This window comes from Stegostoma tigrinum, chromosome 2, assembly GCF_030684315.1.
Source record: "Stegostoma tigrinum isolate sSteTig4 chromosome 2, sSteTig4.hap1, whole genome shotgun sequence".
Lineage (NCBI taxonomy): Eukaryota > Metazoa > Chordata > Chondrichthyes > Orectolobiformes > Stegostomatidae > Stegostoma > Stegostoma tigrinum.
In genome coordinates, this window is record NC_081355.1 from 150003890 (window position 1) to 150029639 (window position 25750).

The 25750-nt window shown below is 40.5% G+C and overlaps 2 protein-coding genes and 1 long non-coding RNA gene across 14 annotated transcripts in view; 1 reads left to right on the forward strand and 2 right to left on the reverse strand.

The window, feature by feature from the left end:
* xylb (xylulokinase homolog (H. influenzae)) overlaps nt 1-236 on the reverse strand; it is a 280173-nt gene extending 279937 nt beyond the window's left edge. For all 6 annotated transcript variants that reach the window (XR_009442990.1, XM_059640104.1, XM_059640100.1 and 3 more), the window contains exon 1: nt 150-236. Coding sequence is in view for 5 of the 6 variants with exons in the window: in XM_059640104.1 (XP_059496087.1) it covers nt 150-206 (57 nt within the window). In the remaining variant the exon portion in view is untranslated. The remainder of the gene's footprint in view (nt 1-149) is intronic.
* Nucleotides 237-385: 149 nt separating this feature from the next.
* LOC132206354 (uncharacterized) lies at nt 386-17245 on the forward strand. Its single transcript, XR_009442991.1, has 3 exons — nt 386-470; nt 731-835; nt 17189-17245. It is a non-coding gene; the product is annotated as an uncharacterized LOC132206354 (long non-coding RNA).
* Nucleotides 17246-18346: 1101 nt separating this feature from the next.
* LOC125461760 (meiosis-specific coiled-coil domain-containing protein MEIOC-like) overlaps nt 18347-25750 on the reverse strand; it is a 69306-nt gene continuing 61902 nt past the window's right edge. For all 7 annotated transcript variants that reach the window (XM_048550932.2, XM_048550941.2, XM_048550969.2 and 4 more), the window contains one exon: nt 18347-25405. In XM_048550932.2, the coding sequence (XP_048406889.1) occupies nt 25116-25405 (290 nt within the window). In that variant the 3' untranslated portion in view covers nt 18347-25115. The remainder of the gene's footprint in view (nt 25406-25750) is intronic.

The following is a 25750-nucleotide window of genomic DNA, read 5'->3' on the forward strand; positions in this document are numbered from 1 at the left end:
TACAGATTCCAGCATCTGCAGCAATTTGCTCCTCTTCCATTCCCTGACCACTGCCTCGGGATGAATCATGAAAACAGTGTGGAGAGATTCCGTACCATCTGAGAGCTAAATGAAGTAATAAGCTGGGAGCCGCTCGGAACACCACTCACCTGTTGGGTGCTCAAATCGACGCCCAGGTAGCAGCCAGCGGTATGAGCAGCAGCCATCTCCCTGAAGCAAAGGGGCGGTACTAAGGACGACGGGCGGACCCAACGACGGAGTGGGCGGGGCAATGCGCGTTGGACCACGTGAGAGGGCGGGTGACCGTCGGCAGGAAGCCGGCCTATTTCGGTCCGAGGGAGAGCGCCGTTCGGGGTGTGGGTGGGACCAGTGACGTAATTGGGAGGGGCTGTCGAAAGCACCGGGGTAGGGCGGGATACGGCGGCAAGTGGGCTGTGGGTTTGGAGGAAGGGCAGAGCCAAGATCGTGAGGTGAGCGCGCGTCATGTGGCGAAGCGTTTTCACGCGCTGTGGCAGTTAGAAGCAACGGTCGGCGCAGCGCGCGTGTTTGTTTAAATTGGCAGGCTGGCAAGTGCTTCGCCCACTGTCCACTGCTTCCTGAGCACTGTTGGAGCTACGCCCATCCAGGCAAATGGGGAGTATTCCATTGTACTCCCGATTTGTGCCTTACAGGTGGTGGACTGGCTTTGGGCAGTCAGGAGGTGAAGTACTCACCCCAGTATTTTTTTTAGATTAGATCCGCTACAATGTGGAAACAGGCTCTTCGACCCAACAAGTCGACACCGCCCCTTGGATCATCCCACGCAGAGCCTCTAACCTGCTCTTGTGTTTATGTGGTGAGTCCAGTTGAATTTCTGGTGAATCCCCAGGATGTTGATAGTGAAGGATTCAGTGATGCCATAGCACCATTTACTGTCAAGGGGCAGTGGTTACATTGTCTCCTAGAGTCATAGAGATGTACAGCACTGAAACAGACCCTTTGGCTCAATTCATCCCATTTGGCCCATATCCCTGTAAACCCTTCTCATTCATATACCCATTGAGAAGCCTTTTAAAAGCTGTAACTGTGTCAGGCTTCACCATTTCCTCTGGCAGCACATTCCATACACACACCACTCTGTAAAATGTTGCCCCAAAATCCCTTTTAAATCTTTCCCTGTCACCTTAAAGCTACACCATTCCCCTCCCCCATTTCTAAAGAAGGGTGTAGGCCTGAAACAACAGCCTTCCTGATCCTGTGATGTTGCTTGGCCTGCTGTGTTCATCCAGCTTGACACCTTGTTATCTCAGATTTTCCAGCATCTGAAGTTCCTACTATGTTTGAAATAATTTTAACCCCACTGCGAAGCCTCTTCTAAGGATATCTACCCTGAAGAAGTTACCCTCCTCCCTCTGGAGAAAAACCTCAGTGGACCTCTCTCCCACTGCAATTCTGTCACAATCTCTTTGGCCTTAACTGCTCGACCATGTCCTGAAGCAAACCAGTTACTACAGCCACGTCACCTTTCTTAGTACCTGCCTACGGAACCAGATCATCCCCATTGGACTACAGTCCACATTCAGGCCTTCCCAGTTTGACCCCAGCCATGAAAATGTCTACATTCAGAACATTGAGATCCTTCAGAAGCGTTTCTCCCTGCAACTCCTGAAACATACACTCGCAGCAATGTGCCAGCATATGATGCAATTAGACATGAGTTAGGAAGCATGGACTGGGAGCAATTGTTCCATGGTAAAGGCACTATAGACATGTGGAGACTGTTTAAGGAACAGTTGTTGTGAGTGATGAATAAATATGTCCCTCTGAGACAGGCAAGAAGGGGTAAGATAAAGGAACCTTGGATGACGAGAGCGGTGGAGCTTCTCGTCAAAAGGAAGAAGGTAGCTTACATAAGGTGGAGAAGGCTAGGGTCAAGCTCAGCTGTACAGGCAGGCGAGGAAAGAGCTCAAAAATGGCCTGACGAGTGCCAGGAGGGGGCACGAGAAAGACTTGGCAGAACGGATTAGGGAGAACACAAAGGCATTTTACACTTATGTGAGGAATAAGAGAATGGTCAAAGAAAGAGTAGGGCCAATCAGGGATAGCGTAGGGAACTTGTGTGTGGAGTCTGAGGAGGTAGGGGAAGTCCTAAATGAATTTTTTGCTTCTGTCTTTACGAAAGAAACGAACTTTGTAGTGAATGAAACCTTTGAAGAGCAGGTGTGCATGCTGGAATGGATAGAGATAGAGGAAGCTGATGTGCTGAAAATTTTGTCAAACATTAAGATTGACAAGTCGCCAGGCCCGGACCAGATTTGTCCTCGGCTGCTTTGAGAAGCGAGAAATGCAATTGCTTCGCCACTTGTGAAGATCTTTTCATCCTCGCTATCCGCTGGAGTCGTACCTGGGGACTGGAGAGAGGCAAATGTAATTCCTCTCTTCAAGAAAGGAAATAGGGAAATCTCCAGAAATTACAGACCAGTAAGTCTCACGTCTGTCGTCTGCAAGGTGTTAGAAAGGATTCTGAGGGATAGGATTTATGACCATCTAGAAGAGCATGGCTTGATTAAATGCAGTCAACATGGCTTTGTGAGGGGCAGGTCATGCCTCTCAAGCCTTATCGAGTTCTTTGAGGACGTGACTAGAAAAGTTGATGAGGGTCGAGCTGTGGATGTGGTGTATATGGACTTCAGCAAGGCATTTGATAAGGTTCCCCATGGTAGGCTCATTCAGAAGGTCAGGAGGAATGGGATACAGGGGAACTTAGTTGTCTGGATACAGAATTGGCTGGCCAACAGAAGACAGCGAGTGGTAGTAGAAGGAAAATATTCTGCCTGGAAGTCAGTGGTGAGCGGTGTTCCACAGGGCTCTGTCCTTGGGCCTCTACTGTTTGTAATTTTTATTAATGACTTGGATGAGGGGATTGAAGGATGGGTCAGCAAGTTTGCAGACGACACGAAGGTTGGAGGTGTCGTTGACAGTATAGAGGGCTGTTGTAGGCTGCAGCGGGACATTGACAGGATGCAGAGGTGGGCTGAGGGGTGGCAGATGGAGTTCAACCTGGATAAATGCGAGGTGATGCATTTTGGAAGGTCGAATTTGAAAGCTGAGTACAGGATTAAGGATAGGATTCTTGGCAGTGTGGAGAAACAGAGGGATCTTGGTGTGCAGATACATAGATCCCTTAAAATGGCCACCCAAGTGGACAGGGTTGTTAAGAAAGCATATGGTGTTTTGGCTTTCATTAACAGGGGGATTGAGTTTAAGAGTCGTGAGATCTTGTTGCAGCTCTATAAAGCTTTGGTTAGACCGCACTTGGAATACTGCGTCCAGTTCTGGTCGCCCTATTGTAGGAAAGATGTGGATGCTTTGGAGAGGATTCAGAGGAGGTTTACCAGGATGCTGCCTGGACTGGAGGGCTTATCTTATGAAGAGAGGTTGACTGAGCTCGTACTTTTTTCATTGGAGAAAAGGAGGAGGAGAGGTGACCTAATTGAGGTATACAAGATAATGAGAGGCATAGATAGAGTTGATAGCCGGAGACTATTTCCCAGGGCAGAAAAGGCTAACACGAGTGGTCATAGTTTTAAGCTGGTTGGAGGAAAGTATAGAGGGGATGTCAGAGGCGGGTTCTTTACACAGAGAGTTGTGAGAGCATGGAATGCGTTGCCAGCAGCAGTTGTGGAAGCAAGGTCATTGGGGTCATTTAAGAGACTGCTGGACATGCATATGGTCACAGAAATTTGAAGGTGCATACATGAGGATCAATGGTTGGCACAACATCGTGGGCTGAAGGGCCTGTTCTGTGCTGTACTGTTCTATGTTCTATCTCCTGGCACTACAATCAAGCCTATCCCAGCTCTGAGCCTCCCTCTACCAGATCTGCAAAGAACCTGTCCTGTATACCCCATCCCCTCCCCATTTCTGAAGAAGGATCTAGGCCCAAAACGTTAGCCTTCCTTCTCCTCCTGATGCTGCTTGCCTGCTGTGTTCATCCAGCTGTACACCTTGTTATTTTAATGCTACTCCCTCTAGGTTTGGACTCCCTGGGGAAAAGACTTTGGCTATTTACCCTATCCAAGCCCCTTATGATTTTATAAATCTCTACAAGGCCACCCCTTCAGCCTCCAGTGCTCCAGGGAAAATAGCCCCAGTCTATTCAGCCTCTCCCTATAGCTCAAACCCTTCAACCCTGGCAAAATCGTTGTAAATCTTTTCTGTGCCCTTTCAGGTTTAACAACATCCTATTAGCAGGGTGACCAGAATTGAACACAGTGTTCTGAAAGTGGCCTAACCAATGTTCTGTATTTTTGGTGATAGCGATAACCTGGCATTTGTGTGGAGCGAATGTTACTTGCCATTTGTCAGCTCAAGCCTGCGTATTGCTCAGAATTTGTTGTATTTGAACGTGGACTGCTTCACTATCTGAGGAGACACAAATGGTGCTGAACATTATGCACTCAACGGCAATCATCTTCATTTCTGACTTTATGAAGGAAGGAATGTCATTGATGAAGCAGCTGAAGATGGATGGACCTAGGACACTACTGTGTTAAACTCATGCAGAGATGTCCTGGAGCTGAGACCTTCAACAACCGCAACCATCTTCTTGTAGGTATGACTGTCACCATCAGAGACTTTGCCCCGATTCACACTGTTTCCAGTTTTGCTAGGGCTCCTTGATGCTACACTTGATCAAATACAGCCTTGATGTCAAGGGCTATCACTCTGGTTTCACCTCTGGAATTCAGCTCTTTTATCCATGTTTGAACCAAGGCCGGAATGAGGTCAGGAGCTGAGCGCCCTGGTGGAACTCAGACTGGGATTCATGAGCAAGTTATTGCTGAGCAGGTGCTGCTTGAAAGCACTGTTTATGACACCTTCCATCACTTTACTGATGATAAAGAGTGGTAATTGGCCAGGTTGGATTGTCCTGCTTTTTATGTACAGGACATACTTAGGCAATTTTCCACAATGTCAAGTAGATGCCAGTGTTGTAACAGTACTGGAACAGGGCATGTGTGGAGCACAAGCCTTCAGTAATATTGCCAGAATGTTGTCAGGGCCTGTAGCCTTTGCAGTATTCAATGCCTCCAACGGTGTCTTGATGTCATGTGGAATGAAACGGATTGGCTGAAGACTGATATCTGTAATGCTGGGACCTACTAGAGGAGGCCAAGAATGGTTCATCCTCTCAGCAGTTTAGCTGAAAATTATTGCAAAAGCTTCAGCTTTATCTCTTATACTGATGTTTGGACTCTTCCATTGTTGAGGAAGGAGGTATTTGTGGACCCTCCTTGTCTGGTGAGTTGTTTAATCATCTAGCACCATTCATCACTGGATGTGGCAGGACTGCAGAGCTTAGATCTTATCTGTTAGTTGTGGGAATGTTTTTAGCTCTATCACTTGCTGCTTATGCTGTTTGGCATGCAAGTTGCCCTGCTCGGTGGCATCACCAGGTTGACACCTCATCTTCAGGTATGCCTGGTGCTGTTCCTGGCATGTCCTTCTGCACATTCTATTGAACCAACGTTGATACCTGGCTTGATGATAATGGTTGAGTGGGGGATATGCTGGGCCCAGAGGTCACAGATTGTGCTGTTGTACAATTCTGCTGCTGTTGATGGTCCACAGCACTTCATGGATGTCTAGTCTTGCGTTGCTAGATCTGTTCGAAGTCTGTCCCATTTAGCACAGTGATTGTGCAAAACAACATGATGGAGATTATGTGGAGATGGCACATCCATCTCCACAAGGACTGTGCGGTGTTCGTTCTTACTGATATTGTCATGGACAGATGCATTTGCAGCTGGCAGATTGGTAAGGATGAGATCAAGTATTTTTCCTCTTGTTGGTTTCCTCACTAGCTGCTGCAGACTCAGTATAGCAGCTGTGTCCTTCAGGACCTGACCAGTTCGATCAGTTGTGCTGCTGCCGAGCCACTCTTGGTGGTGGACAATTGAAATCCCCCACCCAGAGTACATTTTGTGCCCTTGCCATCTTCAGTGTTTCCTCTAAGTGTTGCTCAACATGGAGCAGTACTGAGGGAGGACAGTATGTGGTAATCAGCAGGAGGTTTCCTTGCCCATATTCAACATGAAACCATAAGAGTTCATGATAACAAAGTGTGGAGCTGGATGAACACAGCAGGCCAAGCAGCATCTTAAGACCACAAAAGTTAGCGTTTCAGGCCTGGACCCTTCATCAGAAAAAGGACCAGTGATAATACCCCTAAGCCATTGCCTCCCCACTGTGAATGACAAATAAATGACAAACAAAGGCTATCCAATCTCTCATCATAACTAAAACTCTCGAGCCAGGGAACATTGGGCAAATCTCCTTTGCACTCTCTGAAGTGCAATCACATCCCTACTATAATGTGGATTCCAGAACTGCATACAATATTCTAGCCGTGGCCTAACCAACATTTTATACAGTTCCAGCATAACTTCCATGCTCTTAAACTCTACGCGTCGGCTAATAAAAGCAAGTATCCCACTTCAGTCTTGTTTCATTTTCAGCCTAATAAAGTATCTACTGAAGATGTAAGGAAAACTGTATTTATATAGAAGTTTTCACAACCATCAGACTGGCGAATTGCTTTTTAATTAACAAATCCCCCTCTCCCCCTCCCTCTTTTCTGATGTTATCATGGATTCTCCAGCATCTGCAGTTCCCATTATCTCTGACCATAAGAATTCAAGGAGTCTGGAGTCCATGTTAAGGACACCCAGAGCAACTCCCTCCCAATTGTATACCACTATGCCATCACCTTTGCTGGGTCTGTCCTGCTGGTGAGATAGGACATATCCAGGGATGGTGATGGTGGTATCTGGAACATAGTCATACTCATGGAATCATACCTCAAAGACAATGTCAGGCTGTTGATGAATTAATCTGAGACAGCTCTCCTAATTTTGGCACCATCCCCAGTATTAGTGAAGAAGACCTTGCCGGGTCAACAGTGCTGTTTCTGCTGTTGTCTTTTCTAGTACCTGGGTTGATGCCAGGTGATCCGTCCAGTTTCATTTCTTTGAGACTATAACGATTGGTACAACTGAATGGCTTGCTAGGCCATTGCAGAGGGCAATTGAGAGTTGAGCACAATGTGGTGTGTCTGGACTCACATGTGGGCCAGACCAGGTGAGGATGGCTGATTTCCTTCCCTGAAGGATATTAGTGAACCAGATGGGGTTTTTTCCCCACAATGATTTTGTGGTGATCAGTAGATTCTTAATGCCAGATTTTTAAAAATTGAATTAAAATTCCAACATCTGCTGTGGCAGGATTTGGACCTGGATCCCTGGATTAATAGTCTAGCAAGAATATCACTAGGCCATCGCCTTTCCTTGTAATAACTTTCAAGTTATTTTGATTTTCTTCTGGAACATAACTCAACTGTTTATCCTGATTTTTGAAAACTTCCTTGTTCAAATTAGTTTGAGGAATATCAAATTCAAAATCATCTGGATTTGGTTCTTCACTCACAGTTGTTCAAGTAACACATTCTCCTTCTCTATTTAAACAAAGCAAATGCAACACGCAAAAAGAGAAATACCAACACTTGCCACTCACTGTCTTTAAGAACATTAAGCCTAAACCCAATCTGGAATTAGAGATTTTGATCCCATCAAGACTCCCCAGTTTGTTACGGACTGGACTAAACTCCCTCATAATATATCAAGAAGATATCTTTAAATAAACTAAAAAGTTAGGGCCAAAGCTAAGAATAAGTCAGTGGGTCCCCTATTAAGCCGTAAGCAAAACACTTTATTCTTACAACAGTTGAAATACAACCAAATTAAAATAGCATAACTTTCATTACTGAAATATTTAATAAAATAATATTTAATTACTAATCATCAACAGTTCCAATATAGCAGTGATAATGGGAACTGCAGATGCTGGAGAATCCAAGATAACACTATGTATCAGAGATAATGGGAACTATATAGGAACAATATAGCAGTACCCTGTTAAAAACACTTTTGACAAAGGCAAATTTAGCAAAACGGATTTTCCTCGGCGCTATCTCCCTTCCTGTCCTGGAGAAAGCAATACTAAAACAAACAATATTGCAGTAGAGAGCGAACTCAAACTTTTTGCTGCATCAGAAAGAGAGAGAGAGAGAGAGAGCACACACGCATGCATGTGCTATATCTATCAGCTTCAACAGCCAACTCTAAATCCCACTGGAAGCAGAACTACAACCCTGGGTCTGTATGAGCCTGATTCCACCATTTTGTTTTATCTGATTTAGAAACTCCAAGACCTTAATGATGTTAACCCACTACTTCTGAAGCAGACATTCCAGTGCCGCAGGCAAGACCTCTCATAAATAGAGTCATAGAGGTTTAAAGCATGGAAACAGACCCATTGGTCCAACTCATCTATGCCGACCAGATATCCTAAATTAATCTAGTCCCATTTGCCAGCATTTTGCCCATATCCCTCTGAACCTTTCCTATTCATAAACCCAACCAGAGATAACAAGGTGTAGAGCTGGATGAACACAGCAGGCCAAGCAGCATCAGAGGAGCAGGAAGGCTGATGTTTCGGGCCTAGACCCTTCTTCAGAAATGGCTGAATTTCTGAAGAAGGGTCTAGGCCCAAAACATCAGCCTTCCTGCTGCTCCGATGCCGCTTGGCCTGTTGTGTTCAACAAGGTGCAGAGCTGGATATCTCAGATTCTCCAGCATCTGCAGTTCCTACTATCTGATAAACCCAACCAGATGGCTTTTAAATATTGTAATTGTACCAGCCTCCACCACATCCTCTCACAGCTCATTCCATACACACATCACACTCTGTGTGAAAAAGTTGCTCCTTGGGACCCTTTAAAATCTTTCTCCTCTCACCCTAATTCTATGCCCTCTAGTTTTGGATTCCCCCACTCCAAGGAAAAGACCTTGTCTGCTTACCCTGTCTATGTTCCTCATGATTTTATAAACCTCTATAAGGTAACCCCTCAGCCTTCGCTGCAGGGAAAATAGCCCCAGTCAATTCAGCCTCTCCCTGTAGCTTAAACCCTCCTACCCTGACAACATCCTTGTAGATCTTTTCTAAACCCTTTCAAGTTCCAAAACATCCTTCCTACAGCAGGGAGACCAGAATTGCACGCAGTATTCCAATAGTGGTCTAACCAATGTTCTGTGCAGCTACCAAATGATCTCCCATCCCCTATATTCAAGGTACTGACCAATAAAAGCAAGCATACCAAACTCCTCCTTCACTATCCTAGCTATCTGCAACTCCACTTTCAAGGAACAATGAACCTGTATTCCAAAGTCTCTTTGTTCAGCAATACTACCCAAGACCTTACCAATAATTGTAAAAGTCCTGCCCTTATTTGCCTTTCCAAAATGGAGCACCTCACATTTATCTAAATTAAACTTCATCTGCCATTTCTGAGCTCATTGGCCCATTTATTCAAGATCCCAATGTACTCTGAGGTCTGCAAGAGAAATGGTACAGATCCAATCTCTGTTAAAGGCACATCATCTGAATACTGTCAGTCATGTCTGTGAAATGTTATGTTTATATTTCATCACAGGAGAGGCTGTTGAACTTTGATGTGGTCAGTGACCATTTATGGATCCATTTTATATAGTATGGGGGCTATCATATAGTTTTCCTTGACTCCAGTCTGGATTTTAAAGGCAAATCTTCCACTCAAGACTGAGTCAAATGTTTTGGTGAGATCAGTGCAGTGAAGAAATCTTGGTGATGTTCTCAGCAATTTTCTACGACTTGCCTGGCAACAAAGACCAGAGACCAACACCAGGGTTGCTCAGCTCCTGATTTCATTACAAAATTACACATGGATAAAAGAGCTGAAATTCCAAAAGATGGGAAATGAGAGACTCCCCTTGACAACAAATGTGGCATGAAGAAAACCTAGCAAACCAGAGTCAACGTGAATCAAGGGAAGACACTTTGTTGGTTGGCCAATACCTGGAACAAAGTAGGTTGATTGTGATTGTTCAGGTCAGTCAACTCAGTTCCAGGACATCCTTAGGGTAGTGTCGAAGGCCTTTCCGGCACTTAATCAAAGATGTTTCCTCCAAGATCAGAAGTGGCGATGCTCACTAATGATTGAACAACGTTTAGCACCATTCATGGCACCTCTGTTCATGTCCAAAAGCAACAAGACCTGGATAATATTCAGATTTGGTCTGAAAAGTAGCAAATAACCTTCATGCTATACTAATACCAGGCAATGACTATAGATTCTATACACTCAATGTCCTTATCATCACTGATTTCCCCACAATCAACATTTTCAGGGGTTACCATTTGATCAGTGACTGAACTGGACTAGCCATACAAATACTGTGGCTACAAGAGCAGTTGTAGAAATTCTGCAGTGAGTAACTCACTGTCTTCCCAAAGTCTGTTCACCGTTGACAGGTCCCAAGTAGTATGATGAAACAGTCCCAACTTGCCAAGATGAGTTCAGCTCCAAAAACATCAGGACATTTTAAACCATCCAGGACAAAGCAGGCTACTCAAGACATTTGTTGTCATGTTGACATGTCTAGGACACACAGGTCCCCTTTCAGCTTCACATTTCATTGTCTTACCACCGGGCCACTTAACTTACTTGGCATTAGCTACATCCCATCCTAAGTCATTGTCTCTTAGTCACTCTCTTCCCAATGCCCACTGCAGATCGGCATCTTATCATTCACCACTGGGGGACACTGACATCAAGAGGTTAAGCATATGAACCTGGGGAGATGATGTCCTAGTGGTATTATCACTGGACTGTTAATCCAGAGACTCTGAGAATGTTCTGGGGACCCGGGTTTGAATGCCACTACAGCATATGGTGGAATTTGAATTCAATAAATATCTGGAACAGAGTCTAATGATGACCATGAATCTGTTGTCACTTGTTGGAAAAACCCATCTGGTTCGTTAATGTCCTTAGGGAAGGAAACTGCCATTTTTACCTGGTCTGGCCTGCAGACCACAGCAACGTGGTTGACATGTAACTGCCTTCTGGGAAATTAGAGATGGGCAATGAATGCTATCCAGCTAGTAAAGCCCTCATCCCATGAATGAATTTTTAAAAAAGTACTAGTAGTAAGTCCCAGCCCTTCAAAGCTGCTCAGTCCTGCTTTTTAAAATTTCACAGGATGAGAACTAGGCTAGCATTTATGGTCCATCTTTTAATTACCCAGAGGGCAATTAAGAGTCAACCACATTGCTGTGGATCCAGAGTCACATGTGGGGCAGACCAGGTAAGGATGGCAGTTTCCTTTTCTAAAGTACATTAGTGAACCAGATGAAGTTTTCCCAAATATCAATAATGGATTTGCTGTCATCATTAGAATCTTAATTCCAGATTTTTACTGAGTTCAAATCCACCATCTGACACGGTGGGATTTGAACCCAGGTGCCCATAGCATTACTTGGGTTTCGGTGTTAACAGGCCAGTGATAATACCATTCGACCTTCACTCCCCACAACAGATTTCTGCATATCTCTGATAATTATTCATACCTTTAGTATTCAAGAGTTTACCTACTCCTGCCTTTAAAATGCTTAAAGATCCTGCATCCATTGCCTTGTAAAGTAAGGAATATCTAGTGTCTCAATCCTGAGAGAAAGTTTGGAGACATCAGTCTAGGGTTGGGCCAACTTTTTTGCTGTGAAACGAAGGGTGGGGGCCGAGTTTGGTGGAAGAGAGTTAATAATGATGCACGAGCAGAGGAAGTAATGAGGTGTCCCCGATGAGTGAGTAGAAAGAGCAGAGGACAGGAAGGGTTGGGAGTTTGGGAGGATGAGACCATCGAGTCTGCACTGCCATTCCATCGTGGCTAGTATGTTTCTTGACCCCATTGTCCTACCTTCTCCCCATGATTCTTGATTCTCTTACCAATCAAGAGTCTATCTTAAATACTACGCAATGACTTAGACCATAAGACAGAGGAGTGGAAGTAAGGCCATTCGGCCCATTGAGTCCACTCCGCCATTTAAATCATGGCTGATGGGCATTTCAACTCCACTTTCCTGCACTCTCCCTGTAGCCCTTGATTCCTTGTGAGATCAAGAATTTATCGATCTCTACCTTGAAGGCATTTAACGTCCCGACCTCCACTGCACTCCATGGCAATGAATTCCACAGGCTCACCACTCTCTGGCTGAAGAAATGTCTCCTCATTTCCGTTTTAAATTTAACCCCTCTAATTCTAAGGCTGTGCCCACGGGTCCTAGTCTCCCCACCTAACGGAAACAACTTCCCAGTGTCAACCCTTTCTAAGCCATACATTATCTTGTAAGTTTCTATTAGATCTCCCCTCAACCTTCTAAACTCTAATGAATACAATCCCAGGATCCTTAGCAGTTCATCGTATGTTAAACCTACTATTCCAGGGATCATCAGTGTGAATCTCCGCTGGACACACTTCAGTGCCAGTATGTCCTTCCTGAGGTGTGGGGTTCAAAATTGCTCACAATATTCTAAATGGGGCCTAATTAGAGCTTTATAAAGTCTCAGAAGCACATTACTGCTTTTATATTCCAACCCTCTTGAGATAAATGACAACATTACATTCACCTTCTTAATCACAGACTCTACCTGCAAGTTAACTTTTAGAGAATCCTGGACCAACGCTCCCAGATCCCTTTGTACTTCTGCTTTACAAATTTTCTCACCATTTAGAAAATAGTCCATGCCTGTATTCTTTTTTCCAAAGTGCAAAACCTCACATTTGCTCACGTTGAATTTCATCAGCCATTTCCTGGACCACTCTCGTAAACTATCTAAATCTTTCTGCTGCCTCCCCACCTCCTCAGTACTACCTGCCTGTCCACCTATCTTCTTATCATCAGCAAACTTCACCAGAATGCCCCAAGTCCCTTCGTCCAGATCATTAATATATAAAGTGAACAGCTGCGGCCCCAACACTGAACCTTGCGGGACACTACTTGTCACCGGTTGCCATTCGGAAAAAGAACCTTTTATCCCAATTCTCTGCCTTCTGTCAGACAGCCAATCCTCAATCCAAGCCAGTAGTTCACCTCAAACACCATGGGCCCTCACCTTACTCAGCAGGCTCCCGTGAGGCACCTTATCAAAGGCCTTTTGGAAGTCTAGATAGATAACATCCACTGAGTTTCCATGGTCTAACCTACTTGTTTCCTCTTCAAAGAATTCTAACAGGTTTGTCAGACACGACCTCCCCTTACTAAATTCATGCTGACTTGTTCTAACCCGACCCGACACTTGCAAGAATTTAGAAATCTCATCCTTAACAGTGGATTCTAGAATTTTGCCAACAACCGAGGTTAGGCTAATCGGCCTATAATTTTCCATCTTTTGCCTTGATCCTTTCTTAAACATGGGGGTTACAACAGCAATTTTTCAATCATCTGGGACTTGCCCAGACTCCAGTGACTTTTGAAAGATCACAACCAAAACCTCCGCTATTTCCTCAGCCACCTCCCTCAGAATTCTAGGATGTAGCCAGATTTATCAATTTTCAGACCTTTTAGCTTTTCTAGCACTTTCTCTTTTGTAATGCCTACCATACTTAACTCTGCCCCCGACTCTCCTTAATTGTTGGGATACTACTCATGTCTTCCACTGTGAAGACTGACGCAAAGTACTTATTAAGTTCTTCAGCTATTTTCTTATCTCCCATCACTAGCCTTCCAGCATCAATTTGGAGTGGCCCAATGTCTACTTTTGCCTCTCGTTTGTTTCTTATGTATATTTGTTATGACTTGGCCTCAGCAGCCCTTTACAACAACGTATCACACAGATTAACTACACTCTGGCTGAAGAAATTCCTCAAACCCCTTCACTCTGAGGCTGTGGCCCCAGTCCTAGACTAATGAACGTTTCCAAACGTAAGTAGGAACTCCTTGATAATAGTTTCCATAGGAAGTGTGAAAAGATGCTCAGTTACAAGTAGTGTACCACAACGATCTGTCCTGGGTCAGATCTATTCGTGATTTTTGTAAACGATTTGGATGAAGGAGTGGAAGAGTGGATTAGCACGTTCGTGGACAATACAAAGGTGGGTCACGTTATGGACAGTGCGGAGGGCTATTCTAGGCTACAAAGGGACATTGATAGATGCAGAGCTAGGCTGAGAAATGGCAGATGGAGTTTAACCCTGGAAATTGTGAGGTGATTCATTTTGGAAGGACAAACTTGAAAGCAGAATACAGGGTTAATGGAAAGATTCTTGGCTGTGTGGAGGAGCACAGGGATCTTGGGGTTCACGTCCACAGTTCCCAGAAAGCTGCCACCCAGTTGGATATAGTTGTTAAGAAGACATATGATGTGTTTGCTTCCATTAATAGAGGGATTGAGTTCAAGAGCCATGAAGTTAGCTTCAGCTACATTAAAGACTGTTTTGGCCACACCTGGAGTATTATGTCCAATTCTGGTCACCTCATTACAGGAAAGATGTGGAGGCATTGGAAAAGGTGCAGAGATTTACCAGGATATTGTTTGGAATGGAGGGAAGGTCTTATGAGGAAAGGTTGAGAGAGCTAGGACATTTCTCTTTAGAACGAGGAAGGATAAGAGGTGACGTGATAGAGGTGTACAACATGATCAGAGGTATAGATAGAGTAGACAGCCAGAGACTTTTTCCTAGGGTGGAGGTAGCTATTACAAGGGGGCAGTTTTAAAATGAGTGGAGGTAGATATGGGGGAAGACGTCAAGAAGTAGGTTCTTTACTCAGAGTGGTAGGGGCGTGGAATACATTGCCGGAGAGGGTAGTGGAGTCGGCCTTATTAGGGGTATTTAGGTGGTGATTAGAAAGGCACATGGATGATAGTATAAGGTAGGTGTGGAGGTTAGATAATCCTTAGGATTAGGGTAAAAGTTCGGCACAACATCGTGGGCCAAAGGGCCAGTACAATGCTATACTGTTCTATGTTATAAGATTTTCCTAGTTCCTGAACAAAGGAACCTTCACTTACCCCTTGGACCTGTTCACCTCAATCCACAAATGGGAGAAACATCCATGGTTCCCAATATTTGGCTACAGAAGCCATTACAGCTGCTGAATTTTGGCTTTTAGCTTTCAACTCCTCCAATTCAGGAAAGCCAGGTCGGCAATACAGAGACTGAAATCATATGTGACTTTGTCATAACTAAAGTACAGACACAAAGATTATCTCAAAAAAGTAAATACATTTTCTGTAAATAATAAGTAGTAGCTGTGCCATAAACATTTATCTTGTTTAAAGTGTAGAGCTATGCTACTGGTTATTTTTAAGCAGATCACATACGTCTTTTTTTTAAGCTGAAGAGATACTTGGTGTGTGAATGTGATAAATCGGTTTGTTTTGAAGCTAAAAGTTAATTCATTTAAATGTCTCTCAGGTACCTCAACTAACCTATGTTCCCATAGAAACTAGTGCATCAGGGTAGATCTTTAACTAGAATTATGCAATCAGCTTGTATAAAACCTGCCTCATGAAGAGGCAGAAGAGCTTGCCACTGCCAGGGTATTGCAATGTGCATACCACTGGGGAACATAATTAAACAGTCAACAGCAACTCAAATACCGCATGCCAAGAACTATGTCTTTCACAATGCACTGTGTAACTGTCTACACGGAGGATAGTGAACAGAAAGGCAAGTTAGTCCTCAGTTCACTGACAGGGAACGAGAGGTGTGGAGCATTATAGAACCCCCACAATTTGGAAACATACCATTTCAGCCCCTCAAGTCCACTGCACCATGAAGAGCACACCACCCCGCCCCCCACTCTATCCCTGTAATCCTGCATGTCCCATGGCTAATCTACCTAGCCTACACATCCCTCACATTCTCACCAATTTAGCATGGCCAATCCATCCAACCCACGTACCTCTGCAGCATGCTCTATATACTTGGGTGTTCTCCAATGTTGTGACAAAGTCCATTGTGAAGGAGGAGATTTCTGAATATTTGGAAATGTATGGTAAGGACAAAGTCAGCATAGTTTCTTCAAGGGGAGGTCATGCCTGACAAATCGGTTAGAATTCTTTAAGTAACGAGCACAGTTGATCAAGGAAAGCCAATGGATGTTATCTACCTGGAACTTCAAGGCGGCCTGATAAGGGCCCACACAGGAGGCTGTAGTAAGATAAGGGCCCATGGTGTTAGAGGCAAGGTTCTAACATGGAAAGAAGACTGGATGTCTGGCAGGCTTAAAAGGATTTTTTTCAGGATGGCAGCCAGTGACAAACGATGTTCTGCAAGTGTCATTGTTGGAACAACAACTTTTCGTTTTATACATTAATGATCTAGATGAAGGAACTGTGGGTATTCTGGCTACATTTGCAGATAATACAGATAGGTGGGGGGGTGATAGGTAATATTGAGAAAGTGGGGAGGCTGCAGAAGGATGTGGACAGGTTAGGAGAGCGGGCAAAGAAGTGGCAGATGGAGTACAAATGTGGGAAAGTTTGAGGTCATGCACTTTGGTAATAAGAATAAAAGCATGGGCTAATTTCTAAATGGGGAGAAAATTCATAAGTCTGAAGTGCAAAGAGACTTGGGAGTTCTAGTCCAGAATTCTCTCATGGTCAGGTTGAGTCAGTAGTCAGGAAGGCAAATGCAATGTTGGCGTTTATTTTGACAGGATTTGAATATAAAAGCAGGGATGTACTCCTGAGGCTTTATAAGGTCAGGTCAGGCTACATTTGGAGTATTGTGCACAGTTCTGGGCAGGACGGCCCCAGGAATGAGACCCTTAACATATGAGGAACGTTTGAGGGCTCTGGGTCTATACTCAATGGAGTTTAGAGGGATGAGGGGGATCTAACTGAAACTTTCAGAATACTGAATGGCCTGGACAGTGTGAATGTTGGGAAATGCCTCCATTGGTAGGAGAGTCTAGGACCCGAGGGCACAGCCTTAAAGTAAAGGGAAGACCTTTTAGGCCGGAGATAAGGAGAAACCTCTTCAGCCAGAGAGTGTGAATCTATGGAATTCACTGCCACAGAAGGCTGCGGAGACCAAATCATTGAGTACATTTAAGAGAGCTAGATAGGTCCTTGATTATCAAGGGTTACAGGGAAAAAGCAAGAGAATGGGGTTGAGGAACTCATCAACCATGACTGAATTGCAGAGCAGACTTGATGGGCCAAAAGGCCTGATTTCTGCTCCTACGTCTCAGTCTTAAGACAGAATTGAACGGAACAGAAGCAAGCAGGGAGCTGCTGTCACCAGGTTACTATTTTGAATTTCAGGAATTGATGACCTTCTATTTTCATGAAGGACAGGATTGGAAACTGCGAAGAAAACAGGCAAGTTAGGCTACTAGTAAGATACAAATACTTGGAAATAAGATAACTGTCACTCATCTGGATGATTCTAAAGTTGCCACATAAGCCTTAAGGAGAAAATCTGAAAATATTTTCTTAATAACGAAATTCTGGATTCCCCCCGCCCCCCCAAGAGGTTTGTATTTTCTAACACTTCTCACCACTGCCCACATCACTCAAGGGCACAGAAAATCCCACCCATAAGTTCCATACCCAAGAATAAAAACAGTCATAATAAAGTTAACATCAAACTAATTTAAACTTTATTTCTTCGTAGTAATGGGCTAATTTTCAAACTGGTTTTAAAACAGCTCCAATACTGCTGCACACCCCAGTTAAATACAAACCACAACTTTTAAAATAATTCCACACTTGAAAGCTATGGCTGACTGCAATAAACAATAATTTGATTGTTAGCGAGATGGAATTCAGCAACATTTGCAACAAAATATTGTTTAAGTGATTCACAAAGACAGTACATTTATAATTAAACAGCATTCATTAACAGAACGTTATGATTGGTCCACATACATGCACTGCAGACTTCTCCTCGGTGATCAAGCTTTTCAGTTCTTGTCCAACACTGAATTTATAGATAAAGCAACATCTTGTACATCTTTCAGAGCAGAGCAACCTAACCACATGATTGTAACAATAGGAATTGAAATATTTTTCCCATAACATGTATGCAGCAGCAACACAGGTTGTCTTCTTTCCCAGTATATGATGAAAGCATCTTTTAGTGAATTGTCATCCTCTTTCATATCATGACCACCTTATTCTTACAGGAGAAGTCTGCAACTGCACACTGATCTTAAGTCTCGGAACACTTCTACCTTTAGAAAACATTGGAATTCCTATTATACACAAATTATAAAAAGGTACTCTAGAAATCCAGTGATTTAGAAACATGCTCAGTTCCAGTTAGGCCCCAGATAGAACACAATTCACATAAAATGCTATTAAAAAGAAACAATCAGTTGCATTGGTTAAAGACCACATTGAGCAAGGAAAGTGCGGTGAAGAGATTAAATATTCAAAGCTCAAATTATTTGGCTTTTGAATCCCCCCCCCCCCCCCCCCCCCACCTTTGTTGATGCAAAGCTAACAGATTACATTAATTAAATCTCCCCTGAATATAATTAGGTGTTCTTGTGGGGCAATCATGTCAACATCTTTCTTTCGGCAAACCAAATTTCCTGTATATTGTATTAAATCTAACAATGGTGATCAAGGCAAAACACATGATTAAACATTTAAAAACTTGGAAATATTGAAGTACCGCAATGTTTAAATTTTCAACTAAGGGCAGAGGTATTGAGGGCAAACCCCTTCTTGTTAAATGAACATATTCAGTAAGAAAGGGGAAAGTAGGCGCTCCATAACATTCCAGCACCTAAAAACTATTAAGTTGTTAGCAAATTTCACATTGATCCAACAAGGAAGATACTGACATTATGGATAACATACTCTTCATTTCATGAGGATACAGTTTAGATTATTGCATAAATTACATTCCATGCCAGTAAATACCGTGAAGGTTGACTGATTTCACAATAGTACTATTACGCAAGTGCCTCATGCCTTTTACTGAACCAGACTAATACAAATACATTTAAGAAAATTAGCATGCAGCACTGTTAGCTATACATTGTCACGCATTATATAACTCATTTGTGAAAAGCTAGCAGAAACTAACAATATTTTAAACATCAGTAATAACATAGCGGCTGAATCCAAACATAAATACAGCTTTTTAACCATTTAAAATAAAAATCAGTAAAAGGCACATTACCATTTTTAAAATGCACAAAATGATTTAGAAAGATTACACACACCACGAATACAAATTAACATATGTAACCCAAAAAGGAATCTACAATGCCCAATACATTCATTACCAGAGCACAATCCAGTATGGCTACAAAAATAAATTTGTGTAAACAAAATCTAAGATTTTCAAAAATGCACAAGCAAATCATCTTTTTATTCCCTTCTTTATGTAGGTCACATTGCCGTACATTTAATGTGTACGGTTTTAATGCTTTATTAAAATCTGTAGCAAACTATTTCCATAAAATTTATACCAAAAATGAGAACTGTAAACCTATTATACAAAGGCATGTTGCAATCTGGATTTTAAAAGGCAGCATTGATACCTTGGATTTTGACTGAAAACCATTTCCTTTAAAAATTCAGAAACATTGGTTGCTAAATTGTGTGTGGACCATAAAGATTAAGTGTATTCATTCTTTTCCACAGATGAATGTACCTGGAATGTTTCAAAAATTCAATTTTCAAATTTTAAAATTCACTTTTCTAAAAGGAAACTTTTTCCCTTTGAACAATCCCAAACTATTAACAGCCTCCAGTAAAATATATGCCTTAATAAAAATAAATTAGGGTAATTCAGGGAATGCAAAATAGTGCTCTGTAGTACTGGTTATGTTTTAATTGATTGGTAAATTATAACTAAACAATCATCTTCAAGGCATAGTGTTGTGACCACAAGCATTCACCAAAGATATAAAGTTTTTACTTCTGTGCTTGAAAGCCCAAGATTGTGGGTGGAGTTGCTGGTAGGGGTAATGCTTATGGTGTCTAGTAAATGTTTTACATTTTCATAACAACATGCATGACATGACTTTTAAACAAAATGAATTTGGTCGTTTAATTGAACATTTAAAGGAAGTAATATTTGTGACAATGCTCAACAATTTGCATTTACTGACTGCCTATGAAATTAATTTAGCAGATTAAGAATAAAATATGTTCTGTATATTCCATTTAAAAGAATCTTTTTAAAACTATATAAAATGAAACATGGGATCAAATTTGGGAAGTTATTCAGACTACCGTTTCTGCAACTGTTTCAATTTGAAGAGGAGATTCCAGACCTGCAGCAATGTGGTTGGTTCTTAAGTGTCCTCTATGAACTGTGCAATTAGGGATGGGCAATAAAACTGGCCCAGCCAGCAATGCCTACATTCTGTGATGAATCATAATGATTAAAAAATGATTGTTGGTTGGTTTTAACCATAGATCTTAAGATAATTAAGCCCAAAGAGTCTCAATGCTGCCTTTTAATAATTTTATGCATATGCAAAACTAATGTAATTTCGGTGGGAGCTACTACTTTGCCTTTAAATCAAATCTCATAGTTAGAATAGTCCCAAAGAGATTTCTCCCTGAGCCAATCTCTCCAAATATAAACTATGAATACTACCTGGTTTATAATACCATTTTTCAAAAAAATAAGATCACATGGTTATTTTTATTAAAAGCATTAAATTGACAAGAGTTAAGTAGTGTAATATGAATGAAAAAACAATTTTGACCTATGTTAATAGTCCTATAAATATCTCAATCCTTCTCTACATTCACAATGCTTTAAGATGCAAGACTTCTGATTGTCTAAGCCCAAGTATGAAAACTACCTTATGACTAGATCTATTTAATAGAATGTCTCTAGTCGCTAAATGGTTCCAGAATTCTAGAAATAAATCAGTTAAACAAAAATAGCTTTGGTAACCTAGTACTGTACACAGTTAAATTTGTGAAAAATACTTTGCACATACAACCCAAAAAACTAAATATTAAATATATATTTCCTGAGTAAACAGTTAATCTGATTAGCAAGGTTTGGCAAGAATAATCCCATTAATACAGTACATTAGATACTAAATATGAATTTAAATTAAAATTGAATCAATATTAAAATAAATATGGTATGCTTTAAAAATTATAATCCCTTAAACTGATATTACAAAAAAAATCAATTTTGTTTTCATTAAGTGCTTGCTAAATCAAAGTAGAACATTTATTATTTCCCCACCATAGAGAGTTAGTGAATCTAAGAACTAATCCTGAGTAACAGTTCTTTTTCTTTCCTTAACAGTTTATGCAAATTATAGACTAAAATGAAATTACTCAAGTTATGTAGCACTCATACTCATTTATTCAGTCTTTTAGTTCTGTAATGCTGTGATGATGACTACGTTACAAAGATTGCACTATGTTAAATACCATGCTAAACAAGTTGGATTATTCCTCCTCAGTAGAGCAGTTTACAATTATATTTATAATTATCTCAACAGGATTCTGGTGAATGTTTTTCAAGTGAGCAAGTAAAACTTTTGTTCCTAGATTTGCGTCCAGTTCTGGTCCTAGATTCTCAAAATAGATAACTCAAAGCTGTCATCTGTTTCCTAATTCAACAGCCTCAGCCAATCACGTATCAAAAAGCATTTTTGTTTTTGAGAGTGAGTAGATTATAAATAATTCAGTAGAAAAACATAGCTTTTTAGATTGGAAGAATGAATTTCAAAAAAGCAGTCCAGTTACCACTTTTGATCAACATTTCATTATTTAGTATTGGGCTGATTTGCATCATGAGACAAACATATATTTTTCGGGTGGGTTGCTTTAACTTCCATTTTCAAAAAAATTAAGTCAAAACATGCAAACAAGATAATTATCAAATAGGTTAAATATCAGTACAACTGGAATTTTTTTAAAAACACAGATTAGTGAAAGAGGTAACAAAGGTTTAATTTGTATGCTACTGTAACAGCCAATTTACAAAGAACACAGAATTTCGCTGAGGGCAAGCAGAAAGTCTTTCTTCCCATGTTCATCATCGTTAATTTTTGTTAAAAGTGTTCAATTCTATGCCTTTTGATTTAAATTTTTAAAATAATTAATCTGACAAGCTATGTTTTAATGATAATTTCTGCAGATTTTACACTACATAATGACAATATATCAAAAAGATGTCACTTTCCTTAATTAACCACAAATTTTTATTTTCAACAGCAATTTTTAAGGAATGCTTCATTAAGATCCATAAAACATACTGGAAAAGACTTCTCATTGATGACAAAAGGTCATCAGTATTACTGCTAGAATTTCAATTTTTACAATTGTTTCACCATTTTGAAGATATGGGTCGTGGAACGGATGATGCAAACAAAAGATGCTCAATAGTATAAATGATTCTTGTTTCCCCCACCTTCAAAACACTGTGGTTTAACATGTGTATTTAAACAGTCATGGAATCTTTTTCCTAACTTGTCAACTAGTCAACTTCAATTTTAAAAAAAACCTCATGGGAAAAGAAAAACTGGACTCCAGATTCCAGAACTGAGCAATGCACCCTACTGAAATCAACAAAAATTTAAAAGGAACAATGGTCAGTCAAGATGCTGCTGAATTTTTATTTGTCGTTAACATGCTATTATTTTCCTTACAAAGGAATCAAATTTATAACCTGAAAGAAACTTTACTTTTGCTGAAAAAAAATCAATTTGCTTTATGATGTTTTCAAATTATTTTGTCTCATTTGGCATCCCTATTTGAGAGATTAGGAAAGTTAGTCATTTTTGTTTACTTCTCTTCCTGAATAAAATATGATGCAACACATTCAGCACAGAAATTATCATCTTAAAATGGGAGCTGAAACTCATAGAAACAAGTCATTTTCTCCCTGTTACTTGACAACAACTCCTGCCTCCCAAACGAAAAATGTAGTTGAGGCAGTACTTAACAGTGCAGTTAAATATTAGAATGTGCTTCAAACATTTTATTAGTTGGCAAGTGCACATCATATAGTCATTAGCCAAAGAAACCAGAACATGTCAGGACTGATGGCGAATCAATTTCTAAATTTAACATGGTACGAGACTGACGCTGATTTGAAGGAAAACTGAAAATTGGATGTTTTCTACAATGGGATAGTTTTACAGCCGTGTGGCAAGTTATTTTTAAAAAATCCAAGTATCTCCAATGAAGTGAAAAAGAATAAAAATACTTAGGACAAAGCTAATGCTATCTAGTGACCGCTTCTGCAGCCGAGTGTGTGAATGCTGGTTTAGGTTTGATTATAATAGGTCTATACTTAGTGGTGACCTACCAGCACTCAGATGTAGATGCTCAAATGCACATGTACAAGGTACAATACACCATGAATTATCATGCATCATTAGCTTGAGAAGAAGCAGTAATGCAATAAAATTAACAGTTTCAAAATGAAATATGTTACATGTCTGGAGAATATATTGATTCTAGTAGACTGTTAATAATTAGATAACTGTAATATGGCACCAAATAGTTTCATAGGCTATTAACTGCAATCAGACAAGTTACAAAAATATCATTCTTTCTAACCTCCCTTCCGTTTCTAGAGTTCAAATTGAAGAATGGATCTGATTTATGAAGTGAAATCAATTTAAAAACTTACTGGTGCATGTTTAATTGCCATGGATCTTGTTGCATGTACAATTCTTTCAGTTTGATCATCTGAAAAAAGGGAACCTATGACTAAATAACTCACCAAGCTGAAAACTGAATGACTGTTTTTAATTGCTTGACGTAATTAGCTAATTGTTCTTCAGATGCACAGGCACATAATAGTACATTTTTAAGCAAATAATATCAAATATAATTGTTAAGTAATTAATATAATTTCCTAACCAGTGAGTTATGAAAATCTTGTTAGCTCATTGGATAGGCATATACATTTTTTTCAAATAGCCCTGTTTTTGGTTCTCATTGTATCAGTTGCCATTACAATCTGATTTATTCACCTGACTACAAAGTAAAGTTGAAGAAACATTTGAGATGAAGTAATCAAATTCCTAATTGTCTATGCAGTTATTTTTAATTTAGAAAGAATCAGATCTCGATTTTGTTTTTCTAAAAACTCTTTCAAATCTTATTGGTATCACAAAACTATGGAAAGTACCTTTCTGTACCAAAATTCCAGTGCCTAAACTAAATTTAGAATCTGACAAGGGTACGCTAGTTCAAAAGAAAGACTGGGTTTTAACAAATTCTGCAATGACATGGAATTTCAGTAGAATATGAAAATAACCTATTCTATAATGAAACTGTTCACTTCTAGTGGATTTTAGCACCATTACTTTTTTTAAACAAAGTTCAGTGTAACAATTGTTCTGACTGTGTGTTAATCCTCAGTTAAACAAGTCTAATGATAATTATTAAATGTTCATCAGAATGGAATTTTTTAAGTTTTCAATAATATTTCATAATCTAAAGTGTAATTAAGAAATATTCTACATAACCATAAAGCATAAAAGAACTTGCTTCACTGATCGGGTTTTTGAATAAATTCAACTCAGTAGAAATTATATTGCAGTTTAGAAACTAAAAAGAAGCAAATGACAAATTCTTGACACGTCCCCAATGTCAAAATCAGGTCGAAATGGGTGCTACATAAAACTGCAAACAGTACTGTACTCCCTTAGTATTGCCACAGTGGTTCATTATTTCTTACTTCATTCACTAAATTCAAATTCTTGTTTCAGTAGTTTAAAAAAAGATCAGCAATTATTTGGTTTCTCCCCACTTCTACACAAGATGTGGTGCAATCTCGTGAACAACCTGGTTACAATCAGATGATATTAACCTATACCAAAGCCAGTTTCAAATAGAAATAAGTTTGTCAATATCCTGATGCAGCTGAAATTACTTCTTACAGCACAAACGTAGCATCAGGATCTTTCAGAAACTGTGATTAGAAATAATATTTTCACACTGCACTGAGATCAAATTTCATTGTTCTCAGAAACTGATAACCAAGCAACATTGTTCCACATCATTGCTCCTCTCTCTCTTCTCAGATAATCAACTTGCCCTTACCATTAAGATTACCAGGTTAATTTCAAATTTCGGCAAGCTTTTTATAAAAGAAAACACTTGGATCATCATTAATCCTAAAAGTTCACACAATGCAAACAAATACCGCAATACTGCTTTAAACACTTCATCCACAGTTTGACATATTCCAAAGGAGAACTCACAGAACGCAATTGCATTTTGAGCTGTTACTTTTTCAACACACTTCTTTCTTACAAACAATTTCCATTTTTATTGGTGCATATCCAGCAAGGTCAGATTCAGGCTTTTCCACCATTTTTTCTTCAGTGAGTCTCTTGTCATCGTTCTTGATAGTAGCATTCCCTTGACCAAGCTGTTTTAGTGCTTTTTCAATTTCAACTTGCCTGACTACAGTCGCCAGGGAACATTTTGGCAAGGTCATCTGCAATGCACACCAGAGGGCAGTACGGGCCTTACGTGTTGAAGTGGTCAAATCCTTTATGGCAGCTGCCAGAGCCAACACATCTGCAAAACAAAGCATGTAGGAAGATTATTATAGAAATTCAACGATACTGATACTGAGTGACTCTGGAAAAGATCATTTTGTGTATTACAGTAACTAGATGATAGCGAGTAAGACAGGAATCAGTCAGCACAGTCAATTATTTGATGCACTATATTTTGAAAACTTTGTGGTTTATTATTATAAGCGCTTCAACAAACTTCAAGCTTCATCACGAACAGTAATTCTTTTCGTAGTTTTATTACAGACTAGAGAGTTGTCAAATAGTAATCTGTTCATTTTGAAGTGCTTTAAGTTAACCAAAGGATACCTTGGTTTTGTATTTGATTAAGGTTGTGGGGGGCAGA